Here is a 24,827-nt window from a genome sequence, read left to right as displayed (position 1 = left end):
GAAGGGGGTGGATATTGAGGAAGACAAGTGACAGCCTTAATGTGTCATGGAGCATGCCAGGAGCCAAATGGAGGTCTTAACCCTCCCATCTCCCCTCTCAGGCAGGTGTATTTCATTCGCAAGATTTGTACTTTTCTGGACATTTGAAGTATTTCATGAAAACCATAGCAGTCAATGCTCATTGCCCACCACCCAGAATTAACACCTGCTAACATTTTCCTTCAAATCTTAAAAAATATATATATAAAAAATGGACTCAGATGAGGTCCTTTGTTGACACCCCCACTGTGTTCCTCTCCCTTCCTTCCTGAATTACTTTTCTGAATGATGTGTTTTCTATTGATGTTTGTATATTTTCTCTTTATAAATAACTATTTTTAATTGCATAAATGGCATATATTTCATCTCTGGCAGCTCATTCAGTATTTTTCCAAGGGCTAGCCATGGACACTACAGCCCAAGTTCACTCATTGAGCTGCTTGACTGCTTCGCACTTGGTAAACAGGCCACGATTTATCCACTTTCTTGATCACACATTTTGGGGGACTCCGTCTTTTCCCGGACACAGACAGCTCAGCTGTGAACATCCACGTCAGCTCCTTGCACACGTGCACAGGGTCCTTGCCAGCCCTGCTTCTCGGCCTGAAGCAGCACGAGTCTCCGAGGACCCGGCAACCACTGAGCCTCCCTCTGCAGGGCGGGCGGGCGGGCCAGGAGCCACACTCAGAGCCCCGGGAGCCAGTGCTGTGGCCAGGGGGAAGTGATACAGGCATGACCTCGGGCTGCTGGGCCAGCTTTCAGAAACCATCCAGGCACCGGTTTCACTCCCAGAGAAACGCATGTGTCCTCCTTCCTCCACCCTCACCAGCATTGTCTGCTCACACCTTCTGCCTTTGGTCAAAGCAGGAATCAATGATTCAACCATGTTTCCCTCATCACTAATGATGAGCTGTTTGGCCAAGTAAGCTTTTCTTTTATCTGTTTTTCAAATGTAGTCGTTCTGTTGTCTGAGGACCTGAGGGCCCTGTGGGGCAGGGGTTCCACAAAGTCCTTCCTTTCCACCTTCCCACTGTGTGCCGTTCCAGTTCCTTCATATCCTCGAACAGAGTGACTGACTGCAGAAGCAGACAGGCGGATCCGCTGTCTCCTGATAAGCTAGACATTAGAGGTTTTCAAACATGTAACATGAAGCTGTTTTCCGTAATTGTTATGTAACATGTGTTTTAAATACATCCTTTAAATGTAGTGCTTTGATTTCTAATGAGTAAACAATAATCACAGCACACAGAAACCCTTCGGGGTGCTCATTCCTACGAGCATGGATGGGTCTGGAGACCAAGTGTGTGAAGTGCTGCATGAACGGTGCTGTCCTTCGGTTGCTGTGTGTAAGAGATGCCTATGTTGTAATGTATCCTGGACCCTAACCCTTGGTCAGTTACATGTACTGCAAAGCATCTCCCCCAGGCCCGGCCCATGTTTTTACTTACGGAGCTCATTGGTCTAAGGATTTTTCATCTTGAGTCCTCTTTTCTGTGGTGTGCTTTTCCCAATGATACTGCTTCTGTGTTGAAACAGAGTCTCACTGGGCTTTAGAGAACCCCAACTGTGGCACTTTTATGTGTGATCTGACCTCCAGAATAACCCTGCATGATAAGTGGGGACAATACTCTTATGGTAAGAACTGTGTCAGAAACAAGGAAAATGAAGAGTGAGAAGGGAACTGACTTTGCAGCATCATGCACACAGGGTCAGCAATGAGATCTAACTTCCAGTCACAACTGAGGAAGATCCCTTAGAAACTATGGCTGATTTTTGTCAATCTTCACATGGGGCAGAAACAATTGAATGCCTGCAAGCAAGGGAGGTCTAGAGGGCATTTGTGGGACACTCCGTGCCTTTCAAGATGGCGTCCTATTCTTACTGCAGGATAGCATGTGACCAACATGCCTGCCTGGGCATTCATACTCCCATTTTGTAGCCTTAGGCAATTCATCGAGTTCAGGTTAGAGGAAGGTGGAGTGTTCAGATGGAGCCTGGGAGAAAGAGACCAAAGACAGAAAAATGACCAGTGTTTCCCATGAAGGGAGCAAGAAAGAGGAGGGAAACAGCTGGAAGTAATGACAGATGTTAGACAGACACAGAAGGGGAGGAAGGTAGAAGAGCTGCCTGCCTATTTAATCCATCCTAAACTGACTCATCATGGACACGTTTGACCACACTCGTGATGACTCTCCAGTATCTCTTTGGATTTAGTATTCATCTTTGCTACTAAATAGAAGGCATAAATATCAACTTTCTACAAAAATCTTCCATTAAAAATGTTTTACTCGCTGAAACCGGTTTGGCTCAGTGGATAGAGCGTGTCTGTGGACTGAAAGGTCCCAGGTTCGATTCTGGTGGTCAACAGCATGCACATTGGTTGTTGGCACATCCCCAGTAGGGGATGTGCAGGAGGCAGCTGGTCGATGTTTCTCATCGACGATTCTAGCTCTCTATCCCTCTCCCTTCCTCTCTGTGGAAAATCAATAAAATATATTAAAAAAAAAAAAAAGTCCCTATTTAAAAAAAAAAGTTTTTCTTCATTGAATGATGTAAAAAAGAAAAAGACATTTCTGAAAACAGTGATGAAGAAGCTTAAGGCAGAATATCCCTTGCTAATGGATCAGTATAAATTCTGCACCATCTGCTACGCTGACCCATCACACTTCCCAGCAGTCACTGTGCCGAGGACAAAGCGCCGTGTGAATTAACTGGCTTCCACCTCCGCAATGCAAATCAGAGCGAGAAGCCAGGATGCATGTTGGTAATTACCAGCAAAAGCTCAAACCGAATCAACACAGCCATACCTTGGAGAGACACTGTTCTTGGAACACAACCATGTATGTTCAAATAGTCTCTATCTTTCATTGTCCTGGAGAGGGGAAATACAGAATCAACAATAGGTTCTTTAGAATTAATTTTAAAGTTAGAACCAGAGTCATGGTATCAGGTGGAAAAATAAATCTATGGTGATTTTAAAACAACCTGGAATCACTGACAAAGGCATTCCATCACATGAAAACACTTAATGAGAAATTCACAAAATAAAACAGGTGCATTCGTATGTGTTAAAATAATTTAATTCTCCCTGTACATCTCTGTCCACATGAGCCAGCAGGAACCAAGAGCACGCACTTTACAATATTTACCTCTTTTGAAATATTCAAGTCCATTCAGATGGCAAAGTAGAATTCAATCACTAATGAAATGTTTAAAAATATATATATTAAACAGAAAAATGTTTTTACAAGATAAAAAATAATCTTCCACAATGCAATCAATTGCAGATCACGGAAACTTTAACTCTTTAGGTGATTTCAGTTCAGTTTTTGGTTTCAGATCTAGAGACAATCAGAGAGAAAAGGCGCTGGCAGGAAGCCTATCTGTTTTTGCGTTTGTCTTTCTTGGTTCGACTACTCGTCACGCCGTTTAAAGACGACGACGACGAGGGCGCTCTCGCGTGCCCCGTGGCCTTTAGGTGGTCAAACAGTTTATTCCGGGAGGGGAACTCGCTGCGGCAGGTGGTACAGCTGATCAGAACGTCACTCTGAGAGGGGAAAACCAACAAGAAAAGCAAGTGTTAGCTGAGAGCAGTATGTGTTCATGTCCAGATTAAATAAAAACCAACGCAAAATTAAGACCTTTCAACAAAACGGACAGCTACAAGACAGGCTCCACAGGGGCAGCAGTTCCTGAAACTTAAGCCGCATTAACCAGCACCGTCACCACCTTATGGGTCCTGAGAAGTGCCATGGCGTGGCCCCCTCGACCAGTCCAAGGCTTTGGAGTCCAGAGTAGCGGCCAGAACAGGAACTGGTCACACAAGCTGGTATTTCCCATCTGCTCCTCACTACTTAAAGGAAGCAATGAGAGGGCACATGGATAAATTCAACTTTTGTCCAGGAGAAGTGCTGACAGATTACCAGAGGCTTTTCTGTGGCCAGGAACCCAGCCCACAAGGCGCCGACGGCGCTGCACCAGTGGAGGATGCTGACTGGAGGTGACTAGCAGGTGCAGAGGGCTCGCCGAACACACTCCCACCTTTGGAAATGGAACTAAGACTCTGGACTACGGTGCTCACACTCCGTAAGCCTCACACACAGACGGAATGGCCTACCAGGGCGTGCGGCTCAGCGGGCGCTCTGACGGGTTTCTTGGGATCTCTGGCTTTCTTTCCCCGGGCTTTAGGAACACTGCAAATGAATGGAAGAATTCAGCATGATCCAATCATTGCCACTCTGCTCCCAAGATTCAAACGAACGACATGCACTTTAATGGCTAATTCATCCATATAACGATCATGTAAATTAATTTCAACATTCCAAATTAACAGCTTTAAAGAGCAACTTCAGAGATGACATTTTATATCAGATTTGTCACAAAAACTAAGAAATTTACCTAAAATGGCTGAAACATAAGCTAAAACGAGACCTGTCAAATTCTCTACATTTTCATACTATGTGTTTTCATTAAAAAGCAGAGCATTTAATATCCCATGTGTTGAAGCAAACTGGTCACAGCCAACCAGTACTCCTCACAGACAGACAATCTGGCATTAAGTGCGGTTCCCACAAGCACTCCTTCCTGGACCTGATCCCATCTGGGACAAACATCCCAAGTGTCTCAATGAAGTGAAATGAGAAAAACAGAGACACTGTCACGCACTTTTGTAAAATTACATTTGTTCACTGGAAAAAACTCCCTTTCACTGAAAGACCGTGTCCTTTCTGCCGGCCGGCCGGTGGGTACCCCTGGACCCTTTCACCCAGAAGCTGCCAGCCAGACCGCCCGTCCACTCCTGGTCCACTTTCCCTCCGAGCTGTCCTCTCCCCCATCTTCCGGATGAAGGATAACTTGCCCCAGGCATTTCATACCCCCTCATGTGTGCTAGCCATATTCTCCGGATAGAATCCCAGTGCCACTGCACAGAACAGACGGCCTGGCTTACAAGGGATGAGCTGTGACAATGCTGCCCTACTCTGCCTCAAGCAGAAACCAGGAGTCTGTGTTAGTTAAGAGGCCTGTTCAAGCACACACCAGTTTACTGCGCTTCACAGGTGCTGTGTTTTTACAAATTGGAGTTAAGACCCTCCACCAGCAGAAAGGTTTCAAGAGGCTTTTCTGTGGCCAGGAACCCGGCCCACAACGCGCCGACGGCGCTGCACCAGTGGAGGATGCTGACTGGAGGGGACACGTTACCCGGACTCAGCCAGCCTGGAAAGCACCAAGAAAGGACATGATGGCACAAAGGCTACCGATTAAAGCCAGAAATTAGCTAAGTATCATCACACATATGCCACAAACATATCCAGGAGCACCTGGGGTAACATTCCCAGAGAACAGTTTATCGTTAGGAAAGAGGGCAGCTGATCCCTGAAGCTCAAATCGAAAAGCTTTATTTTTTTTAAAGTACTTTGTATACATGCAGGTTTTTAATGAACTTCTCACTAGGTTACCAGCATCAGAGGAGCCCTCAGAAGGCAATGGACACGTGTGTGTGTGTGTGTGTGTGTGTAAGAGAGAGAGAGAGAGAGAGAGAGAGAGAGAGAGAGAGAGAGAGAGAAAGATAGTATAGGTGAGTGTATGACACTTTGAGCGAGACTGTGTGTATGTATGAGAATGTATGTGTGTGTGAGTATGTGAATGTGAGACTGTGTGTATATGTTAGTGTAAGGGACTAAGTGTGTGTGTGTGTGTGTGTGTGTGTGTAAGAGTAGGAGACTATGCGTCGGTATTCACACTGACCCTGACACTCCTCAGCAGTGAAGTCAGATGGACCAAGTCCTGAACAGAGAGCAAACTGTCTCAGCGGCGGATTCCGGTGGGGATGCGCCAGCTGAGCGGGGCACAGCCTCACCAGTAGTTTGTACGCACGTGAGGTCAGGGATTACTGACCCAGGAATACATATGAAACCAGCGAGATAAGGGATCAAAACTGGGTCAAAGTGACCGCTTCTTGCTTTCGGCCAGGGCGGAAATGTCTGCGTGTCCCCTGGCATTCTCTCCAACGCCCTTCATCTGTACCCAGTGTCTGGATATACACACACTGACCGGTACGGCCACTTCAGCCCGCAGTCATGGGAAGAAGCTTCTATTTGGTGTGTGAAAAGACATCCTCTCCACCAGTGTTAAGGATGTAGACAACCGCATGCTCTTTGGCCTACCTGCTGGCTTCACTTTTCGGGTCCTCACACAGCTGGCCAGCCTCTGTGACACTGACACTGTCTTGGGGATCAGCTTTCAATTCTTTGGCACTGTCTTGATTTAAGTTGGTAACTTCTGGTTCAACTTTTACTCCTTCTCCTGTTCCATTCTCATTGAAATTATCATCATAATTCTAGGTTATAAACACGTGTGCATTACAAGATAAATACCATGATAATACTAGCTCTTATGTCATGCAGCCAACTAGTTATAATAAAGAATGATAATGTCCTATTCCCCCTAGATATATCTTCAGGCAATAAAAAGCAGATAATTTTAAAATATGAAGTTCTCCCTCTCTGATATTTCACCGTTCTCTTTATGCCATCCTATTTAAGGGATGTGAGCATCCATGGGTTTTGGAATCTGGGGAGTCCATCACACACAGATCCCAAGAAGAGAACTGCCATTCTTGAATTTGGACCCCAGAATTAAATACTTAAACTAGCAAAATTTCCGAGTAAGTCAACATTCTTTCAATAACCACAACCATTGCAAGCTTCTAACCAAATATTTCCTCTATAAGATTTTCATTATATTGTCAACAGAACAAACTTGATTATACAATGAAAAATCCCAGGTGTCACATGTCCAGATATTTTTTAAATAAGGTCACTCAGCTAATTAGTATTAGGAGAATCCCACATGCAAAACTGTAACACACCCTGACAGCAGTAATTAAACAATTAGCTGCATACACATAAGGGGGGCTTAAAAAAGAAAACATCTTCAACTCCTTTTAATCATTTTACAATTGACATAAAATTAGAGCAAATTATTAAGGAGAGCAAAAGTCCCTCTCCTTAACACAGATGATACTGAACAAGAGCATGACAACTCTCTATTTGCTATTTAATGGTAACAAGACTTTAACATACCTGTGCTGGTTTCTGCTTCTTTTTCTTCTGTTTCTTAGAAAGCCTAAGAGCAAATATAAATCAAAATGTCAAATTCTTGATTCTATAAAGACTTATAAAATAAAAAGGAGAACAATGAAGGACTAGTGATACAGAGAGAAGTAAAAAAAATTAAAATCGCAAATATCATAAAGCATTAAAAGGAAAAGAAAATGTTCACATTTTAGAATATTGTTAGTGGCTCAACGGACAGCAATTAGCATATCAATTACATAGTCCTAATAGAGTGTGTAAAATCATACTGACATCAGGTCTTTACCCACTTCCATACTATAAAGTTCCCTCGCCAGAAGACAGCAGGAAACACAAGCATAACGGAGTGGTGTCTGGGGTGGAGCAGCCCCCACCGGAAGCGCGGGGTGACAGTACACCTAGGAAACCTTTGCAAGTACTTTTGTTTGGGTGCGTCCTCCGCCTCGTCCTCAGAGTTGGCATTCCACAGATTCTCATCCGTCTGAGACCCTGAGAAGCTCTCTTCCTCCTTCTCCAGCTGCTGTTTCAGCAAGGCCACCATCTCCCGATGCCGCTTGGACTTCTCGTGATTCCGCATGCTGCAAGGACAAGCCCCTGAGTAGCTGCGCAGGCCTGTGCCAGGTGTGCCCAGCGCGGCGGGGGTGCCACCCGGTTACCGCACCCCGTTCTCATCAACCAGGCAGAGCGCAGTGGCCATGCGGAGGGCACCGTCTTCCTAGACCTACGGGCCTGGGAACCAGCACCGCCCTCTTTCCTGCACCCAGAATCCGCCTCCTTCTGTCCTTTCGTATGTTCTTCCTCTTTTCCCCTCAAATTCTCTATTGTTTTTATTTTCTAGTTCTAAAAACTCAAGCTTTTTCCTCTATTTCCTCTTAATCACGGTTTGCTACGGGCCTGGAGTGATGACTGAAAATTACAAAACCAACTATAGCTTTGAAGGAGGCGCCTGGATTGGAGACAGAGACGTGAGGCCTTGAAGAGTGGACCTCCTCCTGCTTTTGTCGGCAGCTGACTTTCACCTTCTCTAGAGGCGCCCCTTCTCACTCCCACCTCCTAAAAGCGAGTTCAGACACGTGTACCCTGTGAGACTCTGTCCCAGGACCACTGGTAACACCACACACACAGAGGTGACGGCACGTAGGCCGTGAGGGCAGATACGACAGAAAACAGGACACTTGTGTGTCAACGTCCTCGCCTGTTCCAATTCCCGTCTGCTTGTTTCCGTTGCTGCTCTCCTTCCACTAACACCTCCTGCAGACCAGGCTCCTCGGAGAAACGGGAACATTTCGTGCCAGAAGGAAGTGCTCAAAATGACTGGCCCGTCAAGGACACAGGAGCAGGCTGGGGGGACGCTCACTGCCCGCTGCTGGGGAAACTGGAGCCCGAAAAGGGCAATAATGAATCCTAAACCCTGACAAATCCCTGAACCAGACTGACAGCAGGCAGGCCCACGGGGGACTGAGGCTCTGGCTTACAGCAGAAAGCCACACGGCGACGATGTGACATATGTAACAGTACATGCCCTCGACCAGAGCCCAGATCGAAGTGAGCAAGATGCCATACAGGACACTAAGGGCCACCAGAGAAAGGAGGAGCACGGCAGAAAATGACAAAGTGCTGTCAGTGGCACCCACTTCCTCCAGCTGTCACTGCACTGACTATGAGAACGTGCTGAGGGCCGAAACCGGTTTGGCTCAGTGGATAGAGCGTCGGTCTGCGGACTGAAAGGTCCCAGGTTCGATTCTGGTGAGGGACATGTACCTTGGTTGCGGGCACATCCCCAGTAGGGGGTGTGCAAGGGGCAGCTGGTTGAGGTTTCTCTCTCATCGACGTTTCTAGCTCTCTGTCTCTCTCCCTTCCTCTCTGTAAAAATCAATAAAATGTATTTTTTTAAAAATGTGCTTAGGGCATTGCACGTGTCACGTACTCAGACCTGTGTGAGCGAGAGCCCAAGCACATGCAGACGGGGAAGCTGAGCAGCGGTGAGAGGGGTGCCCCTGTCCTTGCACCTGGTCTGTAAGTTCACTGCTCCTTCCAAAGAAACAAGGCTTTTGAAGGCTGCCTTCCCTGCTGCCGGTTCCTGCCCGCTCCTAAGGGCTCCCCTTCGCCCACTCCTCTCACTGCCCCGTGGCCTTCCCGCAGGCTCAGCCAGAAGGACCCCTCTGACCCCCAAATCCTCACTTCCATCCTCTGGTCCCTTTTCTCTTTTCTGCACGTATTTTGCTGCTTTTCTCCTCGCTGATTCTATATTTCCCCCGCATTCTTTACTCTCTTCACACCAGTACCCATCTTAATACTGTCCCCACCGTTCCGTAAGGTCAGGCCTCCGTGCCCTCTCTCCTGGGAGCAGGCCTGTGCTTTCCCTGCCCCCTCGCTCTTTCTCCCTCAGGTGTAGTACCTATATTATGCTAAGCGAAATGAGCCATTCGGAGAAAGATAAATATCACATAATCTCATGCATATGTGGGATAGAATGATCAACATTATTTGATGAACAGGAATAGATCGATCCAGAGACAAATGGTGGGGGGAGGGGTTAGAGAGCAGCCAAAGGACTTGTCTGCATGCACATTAGCATAACCAATGGACACAGACACCAGGGTGTGGGGGCTTGCCGGGGGTGTGAATGGCTGGGAGAAGGGGTCAACTGGGGAAAAAGGAGACGTATGTAAAGCTTTAGACATAATAATAACAAATAATCAAAAAGAGATCAAGGAACAAAAATAATAATAAAGCCCAACTCCACCCCACCTCGCCCTCAGGATTGTCCCCCAGCGGGCCCTGGTGGAGCTCCCGAGCTGGTGGCCGAGGCGGCCTGTCCGGAGCGATGGCTGGAAGTGAGCCTGCCACCAACAGAGATCGCGAGCTTCGGGCGGCCTCTCTGCCCACACTCCTTCGCCAAAAACAGCACATTTCTTTCTGAAGACCGCGCACACGTTTACAAAGCAGTGCCCACAGGAATGCTGGCATGACAGATCGATCCACAGGCTTACCGCGGTACAAACAATCTGCTCCCCAGGACGGCTGGGAGGACGAGGGGGCTCCTGCCAGCGGCACTTCCGTTTCGCTCAGGATTGCAAAGCAGTACACTTGCCTCAAAGGAAAGGGTGAGTTCAAAGACTGTAAACTTACGCCTTTTCCGTCTTGAAGGATTTGTCGCACGCTGGGCAGTACAGTCCCTCATACAGCTCCACGCCATCAGCCTCGTCGCTGTCCCTCCCTGCAGGAAGGAGGCTGCCGTGAGAAGCCGGTTGCACTTACAAGGCACTAACAAAACCTTTATTTCCTCACCAAGACCAACAATGATGGCAAAGGATCCGAGCTGACCCTTTCAAAGCAACACCAGAGATGAAAAAAATCCCTTTAACTTTCTATTTCTTTTTATAAGTCTACTCACAAGACAAAAAATTCTCAGAACCCTGGGAGTGAGCAAAGGTTCAGAATATCAAATGTCCATAGTTCTACCACAAACCAATTTTTTCAACGAGGTGTTTTTAATTTACCTCTTGAGCTAGATTTGGTACAAACACATTTATATAACTGCAACCTATTTTTATTTTTAATTTTTTAATATATATTTTATTGGTTTTTTACAGAGAGGAAGAGAGAGGGATAGAGAGTTAGAAACATCGATGAGAGAGAATCATCGATCAGCTGCCTCTTGCACACCCCCTACCGGGGATGTGCCTGCAACCAAGGTACATGCCCTTGACCGGAATTGAACCTGGGACCTTTTAGTCCGCAGTCTAACACTCTATCCACTGAGCCAAACTGGTTTCGGCTTGTAATCTATTCTTAAATGCTTAAATAAACTTAACTTACAACATTCTGTCATTATTAGACGTCATAAAATAGCATATTACACTGGAATAATTACTATCGATAGAGTCCAAAAATCTAAGCAATTAAAAAGTGCAATGAAATCTTTGCACAATACCATATTCTATGTTTATAGGAAATAATGTTAAAAGTGATGTTAATATGGTTTTGAAGGACAGTATCATTAAAATCATTAAGTGATCAGAATACATCCAAAGTTCAGTATACGGTATTACTAATATGTATACTTTCAATATATCATATACATGAAATAAACTTTGATTAATCAAATAGTTAATAAAAAAATGCTGGATTTGAAGCCAAAATCTGGATTTAAAATGATCATATGCTCCCCAGGCATATGCCATAGCTTCTGGAGTATTAGTTTCTTCATAAAGAAATGCAGTCAATTCTATGAGCAAAATCCACATTTAAGGGCTATTGTGGGAGGATCAAGCAGCAAAATCATGTATGTGAAAGCATGTTATAAATTACTTAACGCTACATAATTACACCCCCTCACATTTGAGAGTGCTTTATAATTTTCCTAACATCTTCACCTTTACATCTTATTCATTATAAAACATCCCATTTCCTAGTCATTTTGAATGATTGAAAGTCTGTCATTTTATCCCGGGGTTTATTAGTCTGAAAAGCACTTCTGTAGGTATTTCAGTGCACCGAGTGCCTTCTACAAAGTCAGACACGAGATGAAGGATCTATCTATAAAAGCTCCTACAAAACATCCGCTTTTCTGGAAAGAGCTGCATGAAAACGTGACCTACTACCTAACTGCATTTTTTAAAATAACCAGTCAGCAGGCGTCACACCTGTCAGTATGTCCACTTATTTATCAACACACTCAGGCCCGATGCACACATTCGTGCAGGACGAGCCTTCCTTCCCCGCTGCCGGCTCCAGCGTCCCTCTGGCACCCGGGCTGCCCTCACAGCCCCGTCTTCGTCCGGAAGGTCGTCCAGAAAGACACCCTGTCTAACTAGCATATTACGCTTTTATTATTATGGACGTATATGGCCAGAAGCACAAAATGTTAAAACATGGTCAGAAAAGAGTTGTTAATCAAATTACCGGAATCAGCCTGCTTCAACAGACGGCCTTTCCTCGGTCCACACAGTACCGTTTCTCATGTTAATTATCTGTCACACTGAAAAACTGGGAGATGGCACGTAACAATCCAGAGTCCTCGCTTCACTTAAAACCAAACAGACGTGGAAACTCGGGCCACAGCCGCTGGACGATGGTCCCAGGACTTCCTCCCTCCGAGCTCCCATCAGCTGTCTTACCCCTTCCCTGGCCCCGTGAGCCGAGTGCCCCGGGCAGAGAAACGTCATTTCCCAGAGTCCCCCTGCGTGCAGTTACCATCCGGCCCGTCTCTGGGCTCCTGCTCCTCCCCTTCGTCCTCCTCGGAGCCGTCTCCGAACTCCTTCTCGTAGCGCGCCTCCATCTCCCGGAGCTCCTTCTCCAGGTCGGCCATCGTCATCCAGCTCTGCTCCTTGTACTGCTCCGCCAGCCTAGACACAAACAGCCCGTCTCCGCACTGCGCTCCCCGCTCCTCAGCTCCGAGTCCACCCCAGGGGCGCCTCCCTACCGTCCCCCCACCCAACACACACACCACCTTCACACCTGCGCTGAGTTCAAGGGCAAAGTCACTGTCAATCTGTTAGCTGTCCTGGCTGGTTCTAATTGCTTGACTAGATAATGGGTTTGGAGACATAACTCTTAGCAACTTAAATGGTTTGAAGTGATGTTAAGTTGTACGTGTTAAGTGCTAATTTTCAAAAGATGAGGGGTGGGGCAGGAAGAATTTTTAAGAATTCGATTTTTAAAGAATGCTATAATGCTCTAGACACAAAGCTTTTACAGTAGCTCAGAACAGCACTCTCACAGCACTGTGTGACCTGGATAGCTGTGAGTACACTGACTGAGACCAGTCCTGGGTGGTGGTTAAAATCCCCGCCCATGCCGCAACGGGTGTGGCTCAGTGGTAGAGCGTCGGTCTATGGACTGAAAGGTCCCGGGTTTGATTCCGGTCAAGGGCATGTACCTTGGTTGCGGGCACATCCCCGGTGGGGGGTGTGCAGGAGGCAACTGGTCGATGTTTCTCTCTCTCATCGACGTTTCTAGTTCTCTATCTCTCTGTAAAAAATCAATAAAATATTGATATATTAAAAAAAAAAAAATCCCCACCCATGTGATTCATGGCGAGGACACAACCAGCACTTGCTTCCAGAGCTGCTGGGAGAAAAGCCCTGAGCTGGGGCCTCAGTCACTGTTAACTTTCACGAGCTTCTAAAGGACCCCAGGAATGAAATAGCCAAACACTTTTTCCACAGGTGAAAATCCCTGTATGTCAGGATGACTCCACCACCGTGGAGGCCCTCGGCAGGCGCCCCCTGCCGCTGCCCTGGACCCAGGCCCCGCGTACTTGGCCTGCTGCAGCTTCTGCTGCCGCCGCATCGCCTCGGCCTTGCGCGCCTTCTCGGCGTTCTGCTCCTCCACCAGCCTGCGGTGCGCCTGCACCCGCTTGTCCCTCTTCCGGATGAAAGCCACCAGCTGCCGCACAAGCTCGTTCTTCTCCTTCCTGGCCTTGTCCCGAGTCTTTTTGTTCTCTTTCTCCATGGCGCGCTTCTCCCAGCGGTTGGAAGCTTGTCGGGTGTCGTATTCCTCCTTCCAGGCGAAGCTCTTCTGGGTGCAGAAGCTCTGCCAGTAGGCGTAGAAGGGGTGGACCACCTGGCGATAAGAAAACCGGCAAACGCTCGTTTCTGCTCACACCTGTCTTAGGACGGCAGCGATGTCAGGACACAGAGCGTCTTCCGTCCCTCGTATGTAAAACATCACTATTAACCACGAAGACAATCCTCTTAAGGCTTTAACAAAGTCAGTCACTATTCAGTGTGAATTTAATGAGGAAATTAACGGGGTGGGGTGCTGGAGGCTAATTCCAGCCGGTCATAATAAATGCAGGAAGTTCATCAAAAGGTTGGTGAACCCTAGAGCTTCAGCGAGTCTGAAAGCATTCCCCCAAATACGCATGTTGCCTACTGGAATGGCTGAGAGCTTTTCCCCACACTGAAGATCTGCATATATTATTGCCGAGGGCATTTTAATCTGCACGTTACTGCCTCCTGCTGGCCAAACAGCTGAACAGCCAGGGCATTTCCCCCAACCGACCATGCCTACTGCATACCGAACCTTGCCTTTGATATGTATATCTGCTTTGCTATAGGGCAAAAGGAGGGAATAAAAAAAGCCCTGGGTCCCGAAAAAGAGAGAACTTGATTACCGAAGCTAAGCTCTCTTCTGGCTCCCCAAAATGCCTTCCAAATTAATATTTCATGTCTAACCTTTCTCCAGATTCCTGAGCCCTTCCAGATGCTCGATAGCACCCAGCAATAGACCACAGTCAATGAGGAGGGAAAGGTAAAAACAGGGAGGGCTAGTGGGGAGAGAAAGGAAGGAAGGAACAGGAGAGGAGCGATTTTTAAAAATAAGGAACCAGGATAGGAGACACACTGATCCACACTAAGTGCGCAACAGCCGTGCAGGACCCTCACCGTGTCGTAGTCGCTCTGGGAGTCCCCAAAGGTCGGGAAGGCCTCCGCATCCTCTTCCAGCATCGATTCCAGCTCTTCCTTCGCAATCAGTTCAAACACGTTCCGATACACCGCGTAAAAGCCCTGACACAGGCAACAGCAACACAAATTCCCAACTCTTTATAGTCTAATCACAGAATGAGATTCTAAAGTGCGACACAAAAAACTTTACTGCCAAGAATTACAACCCCAAACTCTGTCCGTATAAATACATTCCATTCCAACGGGAGGTTGTCAATGTGCGGAGACTTTAAATAAGAAGGCAGTGGTGGTTTTTCTGCGTTTTCAGAAGGAACAGTTTCACTTTTACAGAATTCTCTATGTGAGGGTCTCACTAAGTGCTCGGTACGCAGTGATAGGGGAGTCCGCGCCTTACCTTCTCGTCGTCTCCGTAGCCGGAGTAGCAGGTCACAGTGAAGAAGTGGAGCAGGTCTAAGCTGTCATCCTGGTACTCCCCATCGAGCCCCCCTTTGAGCAGGGCCTCCCTGTGGTTATCGTACCTGAGCGGCGGAGAAATGAGCAGCGTCAGGGAAGGCAAATGCGTAAGAGTTCAAAAGGACTTCCTGCTCGGAAACAGCCAGATTGCTATTGTAGTCCATCTTAATGTGTCCAACCCACAACCAAAAATTTCAACATGAGAAGACAATCTATCATAAAACTGCTGATTAAAACTCTGACTAGGCCCTAACCGGTTTGGCTCAGTGGATAGAGCATCAGCCTGTGGACTGAAAGTTCCCAGGTTCTATTCCGGTCAAGGGCATGTACTTTGGTTGCAGGCACATCCCCAGTAGGGGGTGTGCAGGAGACAGCTGATAGATGTTTCTCTCTCATCGATGTTTCTAAGTCTCTATCCCTCTCCCTTCCTCTTTGTAAACAAATCAATTAAAAATAATTAAAAAAAACAAACAAAAAAAAAACCTCTGACCAGCCCATCATCAGCATATACAACACTAGCTCATGGGAACAAGGGACTTCCATGTGTCAGGGAATTTCCATGCCACTCCCTGTAGGTGGCTGCACTGAGCAGGGCGGGTGGACATAATCTTGTCCACAGACTTCTTCCACATGTGGGACCTGAGAATTTAGTAGCATGAACCAAAATCACCATTGCTGTCTCCGTAAACAATGAAGTAGCTTCACACACATACAATTACCCACAGAACAACGCTGTCAAGTTTGCTGCAACAGGAAGTGAGGCTCGGTGACATTAAACAGCCTGTGAGCAGCAAAGCTAGACTTCAAAGCCAGGTCCGAGCACTGGAAGGACTGAGTGCAGTACCGCCTGCACACTGCAGCGGAGGGAACGGGCTGGGAGGAGAATGTGGGCTCTCTCAGTGATTTCCATATGAAAGGTAATTTTGTAAGAACGCCCTTTACTGCCTTTCTCTCTGGAGGCCAGCCTCGGGCACACTGCCCCCGAGGGCAGGCTCTCAGCACACGCACAGCGCTGAGCGAGCAGCGGGGCCTGCAGGTGGAGCCGGGCTCAGCACTCTCCCGCTGTAGCAAAAGGCCCAGCAAAGCCTGTGCGGAAACCATACACAATTACCAGGGCCTCCTTAATAAAAGTGTGTCACAGGTGTAGAAGCTTAATGCGATTTCTTCAGAGTGTAGTTGTAGGGGAAATATTACAATTCTTGCAATAAAACACTATATATTAGGTCTAGTAATAATTAATGTCGTTTTCTAATACTTTTTTTAAATCGAATTTATTTAAACAATACAACAAAATTTAATCAACAATATAGTTGCCGTTATTTTCTACTACTTGTGCCCAACGCTCAGGAAGCATTTTAATCCCTCTGTTGTAAAATTCTTGTGATTTTGATGCAAAAAATTCGGTCAATGCATTTTTGAGGCATTCTTCAATACTAAATTTTTTCCAAGAAGAAAGTTTTGCAAAGAACGAAACAAATGGTAATAGGAAGGGGCAATATCAGGAGAATATGCAGGTTGAGGGAGAACTTCCCATTCCAACTGGCGCAGTTTTTCAGCAGTGATTCTTGCAGTATGCGGTCGTGCGTTATCGTGGTGAAGAATTACGCCCTTCCGATTAATCAGCGCGGGTTCTTTTTCTCCTAAAGCTTGGGCTAACCTTTCCAATTGGGCACTATACACTGCACTTGTAATGGTTTGGTTAGATGGTAAAAGTTCATAATGAAGAATTCCTTTAAAATTCCACCAAACACACAACATCACTTTTTTCGCATGCAAGTCAGGTTTTGGCGTAGGCTGCGGAGCCTCATTTTTGTCCAACCATTGAGGCCGCCTTTTCAAATTAACATACAGCACCCATTCTTCATCTCCGGTAACAATTTGCTCTAAAAACAGCAAACGGTTTTGACGAGAGAGGAGCGAACTGCAAATTGTGACTCTTGATTACGGTTGTTGTTGGTCAACTCATGAGGAACCCATTTTCCAAACTTTTGGACTTTGCCAAGTGCACGCAATTGATTGGAAATTGTTTTTTGTGAACAATTTAAAGTTGTCGCAAGCTCTTGTTGGGTAATTTGAGGATTTTGCACCAAAAGAGCTTGAAGAGCTTCTTGATCAAAATTGGACACACGGCCTTGACCACTCTTGTCATCTAACGAAAAATTTCCCTCGCAAAATTTCTCAAACCAACGCTGGCATTTTCTGGCGCTAACTGCATCTTGACCAAGAGCACTACAGATGTTTTTTGCAGCCTCACTTGCTTTTCTTCCTAACTGGAACTCGTAAAGCATGCAGTGCCGAATATGCTCTTCATCTGCCATCTTCTTAGCCCTAGTTTTGCAACAAAAACCAAACCAAACACAAACTTTTTCAAGCAAAACTTGTTAACTGCACTTCACACGTTCTGTAGATACCACGTGTTTGAAGGTTATGTCAATACAAGTCAACGCCAAGCAAGATTTTAAACGAATGTTTAAAAACGACATTAATTATTACTAGACCGATATGTTCGTTAAAAAAAAACACTCATTTTATTTATCTTTGATGAGTGAGTGAGTGAGAGTGAGAGTGAGAGAGAGAGAGAGAGAGAGAAGAGAGAGAGAGAGAGACAGAGTTAGTTGTTGTCCCACATATTGATGCATTTACTGCATGTGCCCTGACCAGGGATCAAACCCACAACCTTGGTGTATCAGGATGATGCTTCCTACTGACTATCCTGGCCAGGGCTGTATCTACTTTTTAAAGATTTTTTAAAAATATATATATTTTATTGATTTTTTTACAGAGAGGAAGGGAGAGGGATCGAGAGTTAGAAACATTGATCAGCTGCCTCCTGCACACCCCCTACTGGGATGTGCCTGCAACCAAGGTACATGCCCTTGACTGGAATAGAACCTGGGAACTTTCAGTCCACAGACTGATGCTCTATCCACTGAACCAAACCAGTTAGGGCTGAATCTGTTTTTTTAAAGACAAATCAGCATGCTTCCTTGTCTGGCACCAGAAAATTAAATGCCATACACCAAAGAGACCCCATTTAATGCAAAGTCACTTCCTAAGTACCAAAGTTAAAACTATCTCATTGCCAAGCTATCTGCATCATGAGCTATAAAATCTCAGCTGGAGTAGGGAGTTCCCTCCTGCTCAAATACTGTATTTTATATGAGTAGGTGACAGAAGTCTCAGAACACACCAAAAACCATTAATGATTTAAATTTTTAAAGAACCTCTCCTGACAATTCTTCCCAACAAAATGCACAGGGCAGGAGGGACAGTGTGCATGCTGCTTACCACGCTCTTTCCTGAGGGTCACTCAGCACATCGTACGCTGCTTGGATTAACTTAAACTGCTCAGCTGCTTCTGCGGCATTATCCAGATTTTTATCTGTGAAAATAAAGTCACGGAAATTCAGTCATCAAAAAAGGAGGACAAAATCTAAAAGGGACTTCACCCATCACAAACGCCAGAAACCACATGAAGAGTGTGCAAAACAAAGGAAAACTAGGGGAAAGCAAAGAGGTTCTGGACATCGGTTAATAATCAGAACTAAGTGTGTACCCGTATAGAAAGTCCATGCTTCCCTGAGCCTGGTGCCTCCCCAGCACTCACCTGAGCACTCACCCTGAGCACTCACCCTGAGCGCTCACCCTGAGCACTCACCCTGAGCACTCCCCTGAGCACTCACCCTGAGCACTAGCCTGAGCACTCACCCTGAGCAATCACCATGAGCACTCATCCTGAGCACTCACCTGAGCACTCACCCTGAGCACTCACCTGAGCACTCACCCTGATAACTCACCTGAGCACTCACCTGAGCACTCACCTGAGCACTCACCATGAGCACTCACCTGAGCACTCACCCGAGCACTCACCATGAGCACTCACCATGAGCACTCACCCTGAGCACTCACCCTGATAACTCACCATGAGCACTCACCATGAGCACTCACCTGAGCACTCACACTGATAACTCACCATGAGCACTCACCCTGAGCACTCACCATGAGCACTCACCCTGATAACTCACCATGAGCACTCACCCGAGCACTCACCCTGAGCACTCACCATGATCACTCACCATGAGCACTCACCTGAGCACTCACCCTGATAACTCATCCTGAGCACTCACCTGAGCACTCACCCTGAGCACTCACCTGAGCACTCACCCGGAGCAATCACCCGAGCACTCATCCTGAGCAATCACCTGAGCACTCACCCTGAACACTCAAGCTGGGATCCGCAAATGGAAAACCCTGAGTAGCGAGCACCTTCTTTTTAGGAGGAATGAAATATATATATTTACACTAATAAGAGTAACATGTTAATTGACAGTACCTTCATGACACCCACCAGCCAATTAGGAGTATGCAAATTAATCCAACAAAGATAGTGGGTTAATTTGCACACACAGGTGATGAGCGGCTGGGGTGGGGCGGGACGCTTGTATCATGGGAAGGCAGAAAGGTGGCTCCAGGCTGGGGCCAAAAGGTGGCTCCAGCCAGAGCGAAGGCAGTGCAGGCAGCCAGGGGAAGGCAGGCTCATTCTTGCACGGGTCTTCGTGCATCGGGCCTCTAGTCTATATATTAAGGAAGAACTAATATTTAGTGCTAGATTATAGTTTCTGTTCACAACCTGTAAGATTTTTCTTCCTTATTAACATATACCAAAATTAAGTTTTAGTTAGCTATACTAATTATTCTTCTCTTAGCTGTGTCTCCTTAACCTTGGAATTCAGAAAGCCTCAGGATGGCAGCCACCTTCAAGACGACCCCCAGAACCCCCACCTCCCAGCATCACACCCTGTGTGGTCCCCAGGGGTGGTGTGTCTGGCCAACAGCAGCGGCAGGCGTGAGCAGCGGCATGGTGGATGGCACGGTATGGTGACTCTGAGACGTTCTGATGAAAGACAGCAGTTTCCTCTGTGGGCTCTCACCCCCTCTGGGCTCACTCCGGAGCAGCCAGCTGCCATGGCATGAAGACGCCCAGGTGGCCGATGGAGAAGCCAGGTGGTGAGAACGGAGGCCTCTGGCCACGGCAGCCAGCGGCTGAGTTCTGCCAACACCACGTGAGTGAGCTTGCAAACAGGTGTCCCAGACAGTGAAGACACAGCCTCTTACAAAACCCTGAGCCACAACTACCGAACTAAGCTGTCCCAGAGTCTGCTCCTCAGAAGCCGTGTGAGTCCATATGATGAATGTTTGCAGCGTTTGTGGTTTTCCACCCTGTTTCTGGTGGTTTGTTACATAGTAATAGATAGATAATACACTCAGAAAGTAAAATATTTGAATCCACTGTAGAGCACACCAGTTCTTTAAGCTGCAGCTCCATAGTTGCCGTGTAAGAGGCTAGAGGAAAATATGACAAATGTGTATTCCCTACAATGGTCTGGCAGCCTTCGACAAGGCATCCTGCCTCCTCCTCTTGGTACCACCGCACGGACACCACGTCCTTCAGGTGGTTGGTCGTCCGCTCAACAACTAACAGTGACAACACTTTCTCATGGTAGCAATTGGCCATGGCTCTCTTTGCTAAGATGCTTTAACACAAAAGCTCTCAATATTATTTTAAAACTACAGGCCCAGTGCATGAACTCGTGCGCAGGGTGGGGTGCCTCAGTCTGGCCTGCGATTGGGGCCAATCGGGGCCATCTCGCCCAGTTCCAATTGGGGCCCTCGGAGCCAACCATCCAGGGGGAGGGACCTCAGGAGGCTGGCCAGCTGTGGGAGGTTGGCTGAGGGAGCTCATTGATGACCAAGAGGCAGCTCCTGCATTGATCATCTGTCCCCTGGTGGTCAGTACACGTCATAGCTACCGGCCAGTTATCAGGTCCTCACAGTTGCTTAGGCTTTTATATAGTATATACATCATAGTCCCTTAGAACTGAAAGGAGGACAGAAATCCCCACCCTTGTAGTCTACTTGTTTGTGAGAATACAATGCAAGTCTACATCCATGTCCACAGCACAAGCCCATCTGACACAATAAACATCTCTTTGAGGCTACAATGCTTACACTCTGTGCAAGGACACAAGCTATTGGTCAGGAGGATGGAGCAGGTCTTTGAACGTTTCATAAGCAGCTGGAGCTACCATGATGGGCCACCTCTGGAGTGCTTGGTATGTGAGATTAATAAAGCGGCTCTGGGTTAGCCACTGCAGTCAGCTTCCTGTCACCTGCAGCTAAACACAATCCTAACATGCCTTGATGGTGAGAGTCCAGCTAAAAACAGTCACGATTTCTACGTCTTCATCAAATCACTAATAAAAACCTTGTCAGGCAAGTACAAAGCAGAGTTGAAAGGAAGCTGAATGGCAGAAGGCAGCGAACAAAACAGGTGACTGCCTGGGAGTGGCAGGCGGAGGCTCTCCTTCACCTTTTAACCAGCACAGAACTTGGCTGTCCTGCCTCTTCCCACGCCCTCCTCTCCTCCCCAAAGAAGCTGGAGAAAGCTGAAGCGTTTGAGTGCATAAAACCCATTAACGTGCCGCCTGAAAATAAGATCTAATCTCTTCCTGAAGCGTCCTTCTTAAATAATTGTTTTCAATCTGTCATATGGCTTTTTATTTCCACTAAATACACCTGACCTGGCTGACAGGAAGGTTGAGCTGAGATTCAAAAACGTGAGAGCAAGAAGTTTAAAAGCCCTAATTTAAAAAATGGGAGGCCCACGTGGTATATTATTCACCAAGTGCGAAAGCCACAGCCATTGCAAACCAGCCATCAAAGTTTAGAAGGCGTTCTCACGTTATCCTTTGTGCTTTTCTCTTCACCCACATGCTCTTTTCCACTCCCTTCCAAGCCTCTATGCAGTGCCTTCTGGAACATTCCATGGACCGTGCCTCTTACGCCAGGCTCCCTGAGGAGGCTGCTTGCTTTGCTTCCCTCTCAGACTCCTTCAGCCACAGCCTTCACCGGGCAGGTCTGTGCGAGCGCTGGCGTTCTCCTGGCCTCGGCTCCTTCACTCACCGGAAGACAAACTCTCATTCCCTCACGATCCATGGACCACCCCACTTCTTCCTCTCCCGACTCCTCACCTCCCAACCACTGCGCTTATGCCCGAGAATCCTGGCACTGGCTCAGTTTCCATCCCCAGGTCCTGGTGGTCACCCTGAGGCCTTCAATGCCCCTTGACCTCCAGGCTTGCCTGCTCCAACCTACTCTCCCCACTGCAGCCAGAGAGATACTGGAAAGACACAAACCTATCTTCTCGCCCCTCCTTCCAACACCTCACTGGCTTCCCAATGCTCCTGGGTTAAAATCCAACCCCTAGCCGAAACCAGTGTGGCTCAGTGGATAGAACATCAGCCTGCGAACTGAAAGGTCCCAGGTTCGATTCCGGTCAAGGGCATGTGCCTTGGTTGTAGGCACATCCCCAGTAGGAGGTGTGCAAGAGGCAGCTGATAGATGTTTCTCTCTCATTGATGTTTCTAGCTCTCTCCCTCTCCCTTCCTCTCTGTAAAAAATAAATAAAATGTATTTAAAATATATATAAAAAAATAAAGCCCAACCCCTAGTCCAGTCCACCGCACCTTCCAGACCGGGCCCTACTTCCCTGGCCTTCCAGGACTCTGCCATGCTTGCTCTCCCTTGCCCCTCCACCTGTCTTCTCTGTATGCCTGCTTCAGGTCTCCTCCAAGATGTCCATTCTGGGGAGGCCCATCTACCCCCAAAACACACAAACCCAGGCCAGGTCGGGTACCTGTGCTCACAGGCACCTGCTACCTGCCTTCACACTGCCCTTATCTCAGCGGACTGGCATGGCCTGTCTCCGCTCCTGCCTGTGGCAGCAGGCGGGGCCGCTCCAGTCTCTGTCCACTGAGCCAAACGTGCTAAGCCGGCCCATACTTTCAGACTTCAGCCAGGCTGTCCACTGGACCCCTTTTGCCCATCACGTGCTCGCCCTTCCCCGATTCCATCCTCGGGGACCCAGGCTCCTCTCCGAGGGGAAGCCTCACACCCCTCAGGACCCAGACAAACTCCCTCTCCTCCTGAACTCCTGGGGCGTCACCAGGTACCCTCTATGTCCCGCTACCGACTCCATTTGTCCTGCTATTCTGTTTGCCCCAGAATTTAACTCTTTTCTGCGCGTAAGGCATGTTTTCCCTGCAAGACGGAGGCTGCCTCTGTCTTAGCATTTCAGAACCTGCAGTGGCTTGCATGTCCAGGAGACCAGAGCCGTGCTTATGGATCGGCGCTTATCGATCAGCAAGCCCTTTATCAACCTGGCAATGCTGAGCTTCAGCGCCTGCCTTCGCTCCCCAGCCCGGGCGGTCACACAGACCACACACAAGTCACACATCCCGCCGGAGCACACTTCCGAGTTAACAGCACACAAACTTCACGGGGGGGAGCGATCCCGGGGCCGCTGCCGGGATGTCAACGGGACGGGAGCCCTAAGTTGCACTGAAGGAGCTGGGACTCCGGGGTCAAGCTCAGGGCCACGCGGAGCCGGAGCCGCAGGGGATCGGCGGGGTCGGACCGGGGGACCTCCCGGCACCTCCTCCGGGCTGACCCCGGGGCCCGCGAGGCGCTGGGGGCCAGGGAGGTCCCAGGGGCGGTCTGTCCCCCCGGCGGCCGAGCGGGCTGTGGGCTCGGCGGGCGGCGCCTGGGAAGGGAGGGGCGCCGGGGGCCGCAGTGCAGCCGGGGTGGCGGGCGGGCGGCGTCCCCCAGGGCGGGAGGTCCGGGGCCGGCTCCGGGCGGAGGGCGGGGCCGGCGGTGCGGGCGGTAGTTACCCGGGTGCCATTTCAGGGCCAGCTTCCGATAGGCCTTCCGGAGCTCCTCCTCGCTGGCGTCGCGCCGCACCCCCAGCGCCTCGTAGTGACACTTCATGGCCCGCGCGGGCGGGGGCCCGGGGCCGGGGCCGGGGCCGGGGCCCGGGGCGGGGCAGGGGCCCGGGCCCGGGCCGGAGGGGGGGTGGCAGCCCTCGCTGTCCTCTCTCGCGGCGGCGGCCGGACGCCAGCAGCGGGCCAGCCAGCGAGCGCGGCGGCGGCGCGGGGCGGCGGAGGCGCGCGGCGGGGTCGGGCGGCGCGGGCGGCGGCACGCGGATGCGCGGAGGGGGCGGCGCCGGCGGCCGCGGCTCCGCATGGGAGGGGGGCGGGCTCTGCGCCGGAAAAGGCTGGGCGGAGAGGAGGCGGGGCCTCGTGAGGAGGCGGGGCTTCTGGAAGGAGGAGGCGGGGCCTCGGGAGGAAGAGGCGGTGCCTGAGCGAGGAGGTGGGGCCTAGGTGAGGAGAGGCGGGGCCTCGGGCGGAAGAGGTGGAGCCTAGACCAGGAGGCGGTGGAGAGGTGGGGCCTGGGCGAGGAGGTGGGGCCTAGGTGAGGAGGCGGCGGCGGGAGGCGGGGCCACGTGGGTGTCATTGTGAGGGGCACAGAGGGCGGTCAGGAGGAGCGCACTAACCGGGCGGCCGCCCTGGGGGGTAAATGGGTGGAAGAAAACAGTGCAGCACATCCGGTTGTGGTGTTTATGTGATAATGTCTTCACTGGGCCCCGTGTTTACAGGTGAGGCGCTCATTCCGGAAGTAGCCCAGTAGTTTGCTCAAGCCTTCGCAAATAATCAATGCCAGAACTCGGTTGGACTCAACAATAAAAAAGCACCAGTTTTTTTTAAACTCTTCAATCCTCTTCAGCTGCCATTCAATGAGACTATTTTCCATTCAGACCAAGCATAGGAATAACATCAAATAAGATGACTTGAATGAACTAAAAACATTTGAGAAGCATCAACACTTAAAATAACATACTAAATGTTTTACCACCAATATGGATGAAATTGTACTGACCCCTTCTCCATCACTCATTAATCCTAACTTTCTGGCTTCTAATCCTACATTT

General features: G+C 48.7%; 1 protein-coding gene across 3 annotated transcripts; it reads right to left on the bottom strand.

Annotated features, from left to right (window-relative positions):
- Positions 1-3,101: 3,101 nt before the first annotated feature.
- DNAJC21 (DnaJ heat shock protein family (Hsp40) member C21) lies at positions 3,102-23,997 on the bottom strand. 3 transcript variants are annotated; one of them, XM_036410721.2, is made up of 12 exons: positions 23,731-23,997; positions 18,290-18,383; positions 14,943-15,066; positions 14,528-14,650; positions 13,399-13,703; positions 12,333-12,484; positions 10,266-10,353; positions 7,553-7,711; positions 7,122-7,164; positions 6,204-6,376; positions 4,157-4,232; positions 3,102-3,586 (listed from the first exon to the last, which is right to left on the bottom strand). In XM_036410721.2, the coding sequence occupies exons 1-12, from the start codon at positions 23,825-23,827 to the stop codon at positions 3,419-3,421; spliced, it is 1,602 nt and encodes a 533-aa protein (XP_036266614.1). In that variant the 5' UTR covers positions 23,828-23,997; the 3' UTR covers positions 3,102-3,418. The 3 variants fall into 3 exon arrangements, with proteins under 3 accessions (XP_036266614.1, XP_045427484.1, XP_045427485.1); XM_045571528.1 differs by lacking the exon at positions 23,731-23,997 and adding an exon at positions 21,011-21,086; XM_045571529.1 differs by lacking the exon at positions 23,731-23,997 and adding an exon at positions 19,784-19,808.
- Between the last annotated feature and the right edge of the window lie 830 nt (positions 23,998-24,827).

This window comes from Pipistrellus kuhlii, unplaced genomic scaffold (assembly GCF_014108245.1).
Source record: "Pipistrellus kuhlii isolate mPipKuh1 unplaced genomic scaffold, mPipKuh1.p scaffold_m20_p_4, whole genome shotgun sequence".
Taxonomy (NCBI): Eukaryota; Metazoa; Chordata; class Mammalia; order Chiroptera; family Vespertilionidae; genus Pipistrellus; species Pipistrellus kuhlii.
The sequence above is the reverse complement of the archived record's forward strand: the minus strand, read 5'-3'. Positions and strand labels throughout refer to the sequence as shown.

Bases quoted from the DNA above. Each gene is read 5' to 3' on its own strand.
- DNAJC21 (XM_036410721.2), bottom strand. From the start codon at position 23,827: ATGAAGTGTCACTACGAGGCGCTGGGGGTGCGGCGCGACGCCAGCGAG. The intron at 12,485-13,398 runs GTACGCGGGGCC...GTTTGTGTCTAG, and splicing joins CAGAAGCTGCAGCAGGCCAA to GCTGGCGGAGCAGTACAAGG. The intron at 4,233-6,203 runs GTAGGCCAAAGA...ATTCATTTGCAG, and splicing joins CCGAAAAGTGAAGCCAGCAG to TGTTCCTAAAGCCCGGGGAA.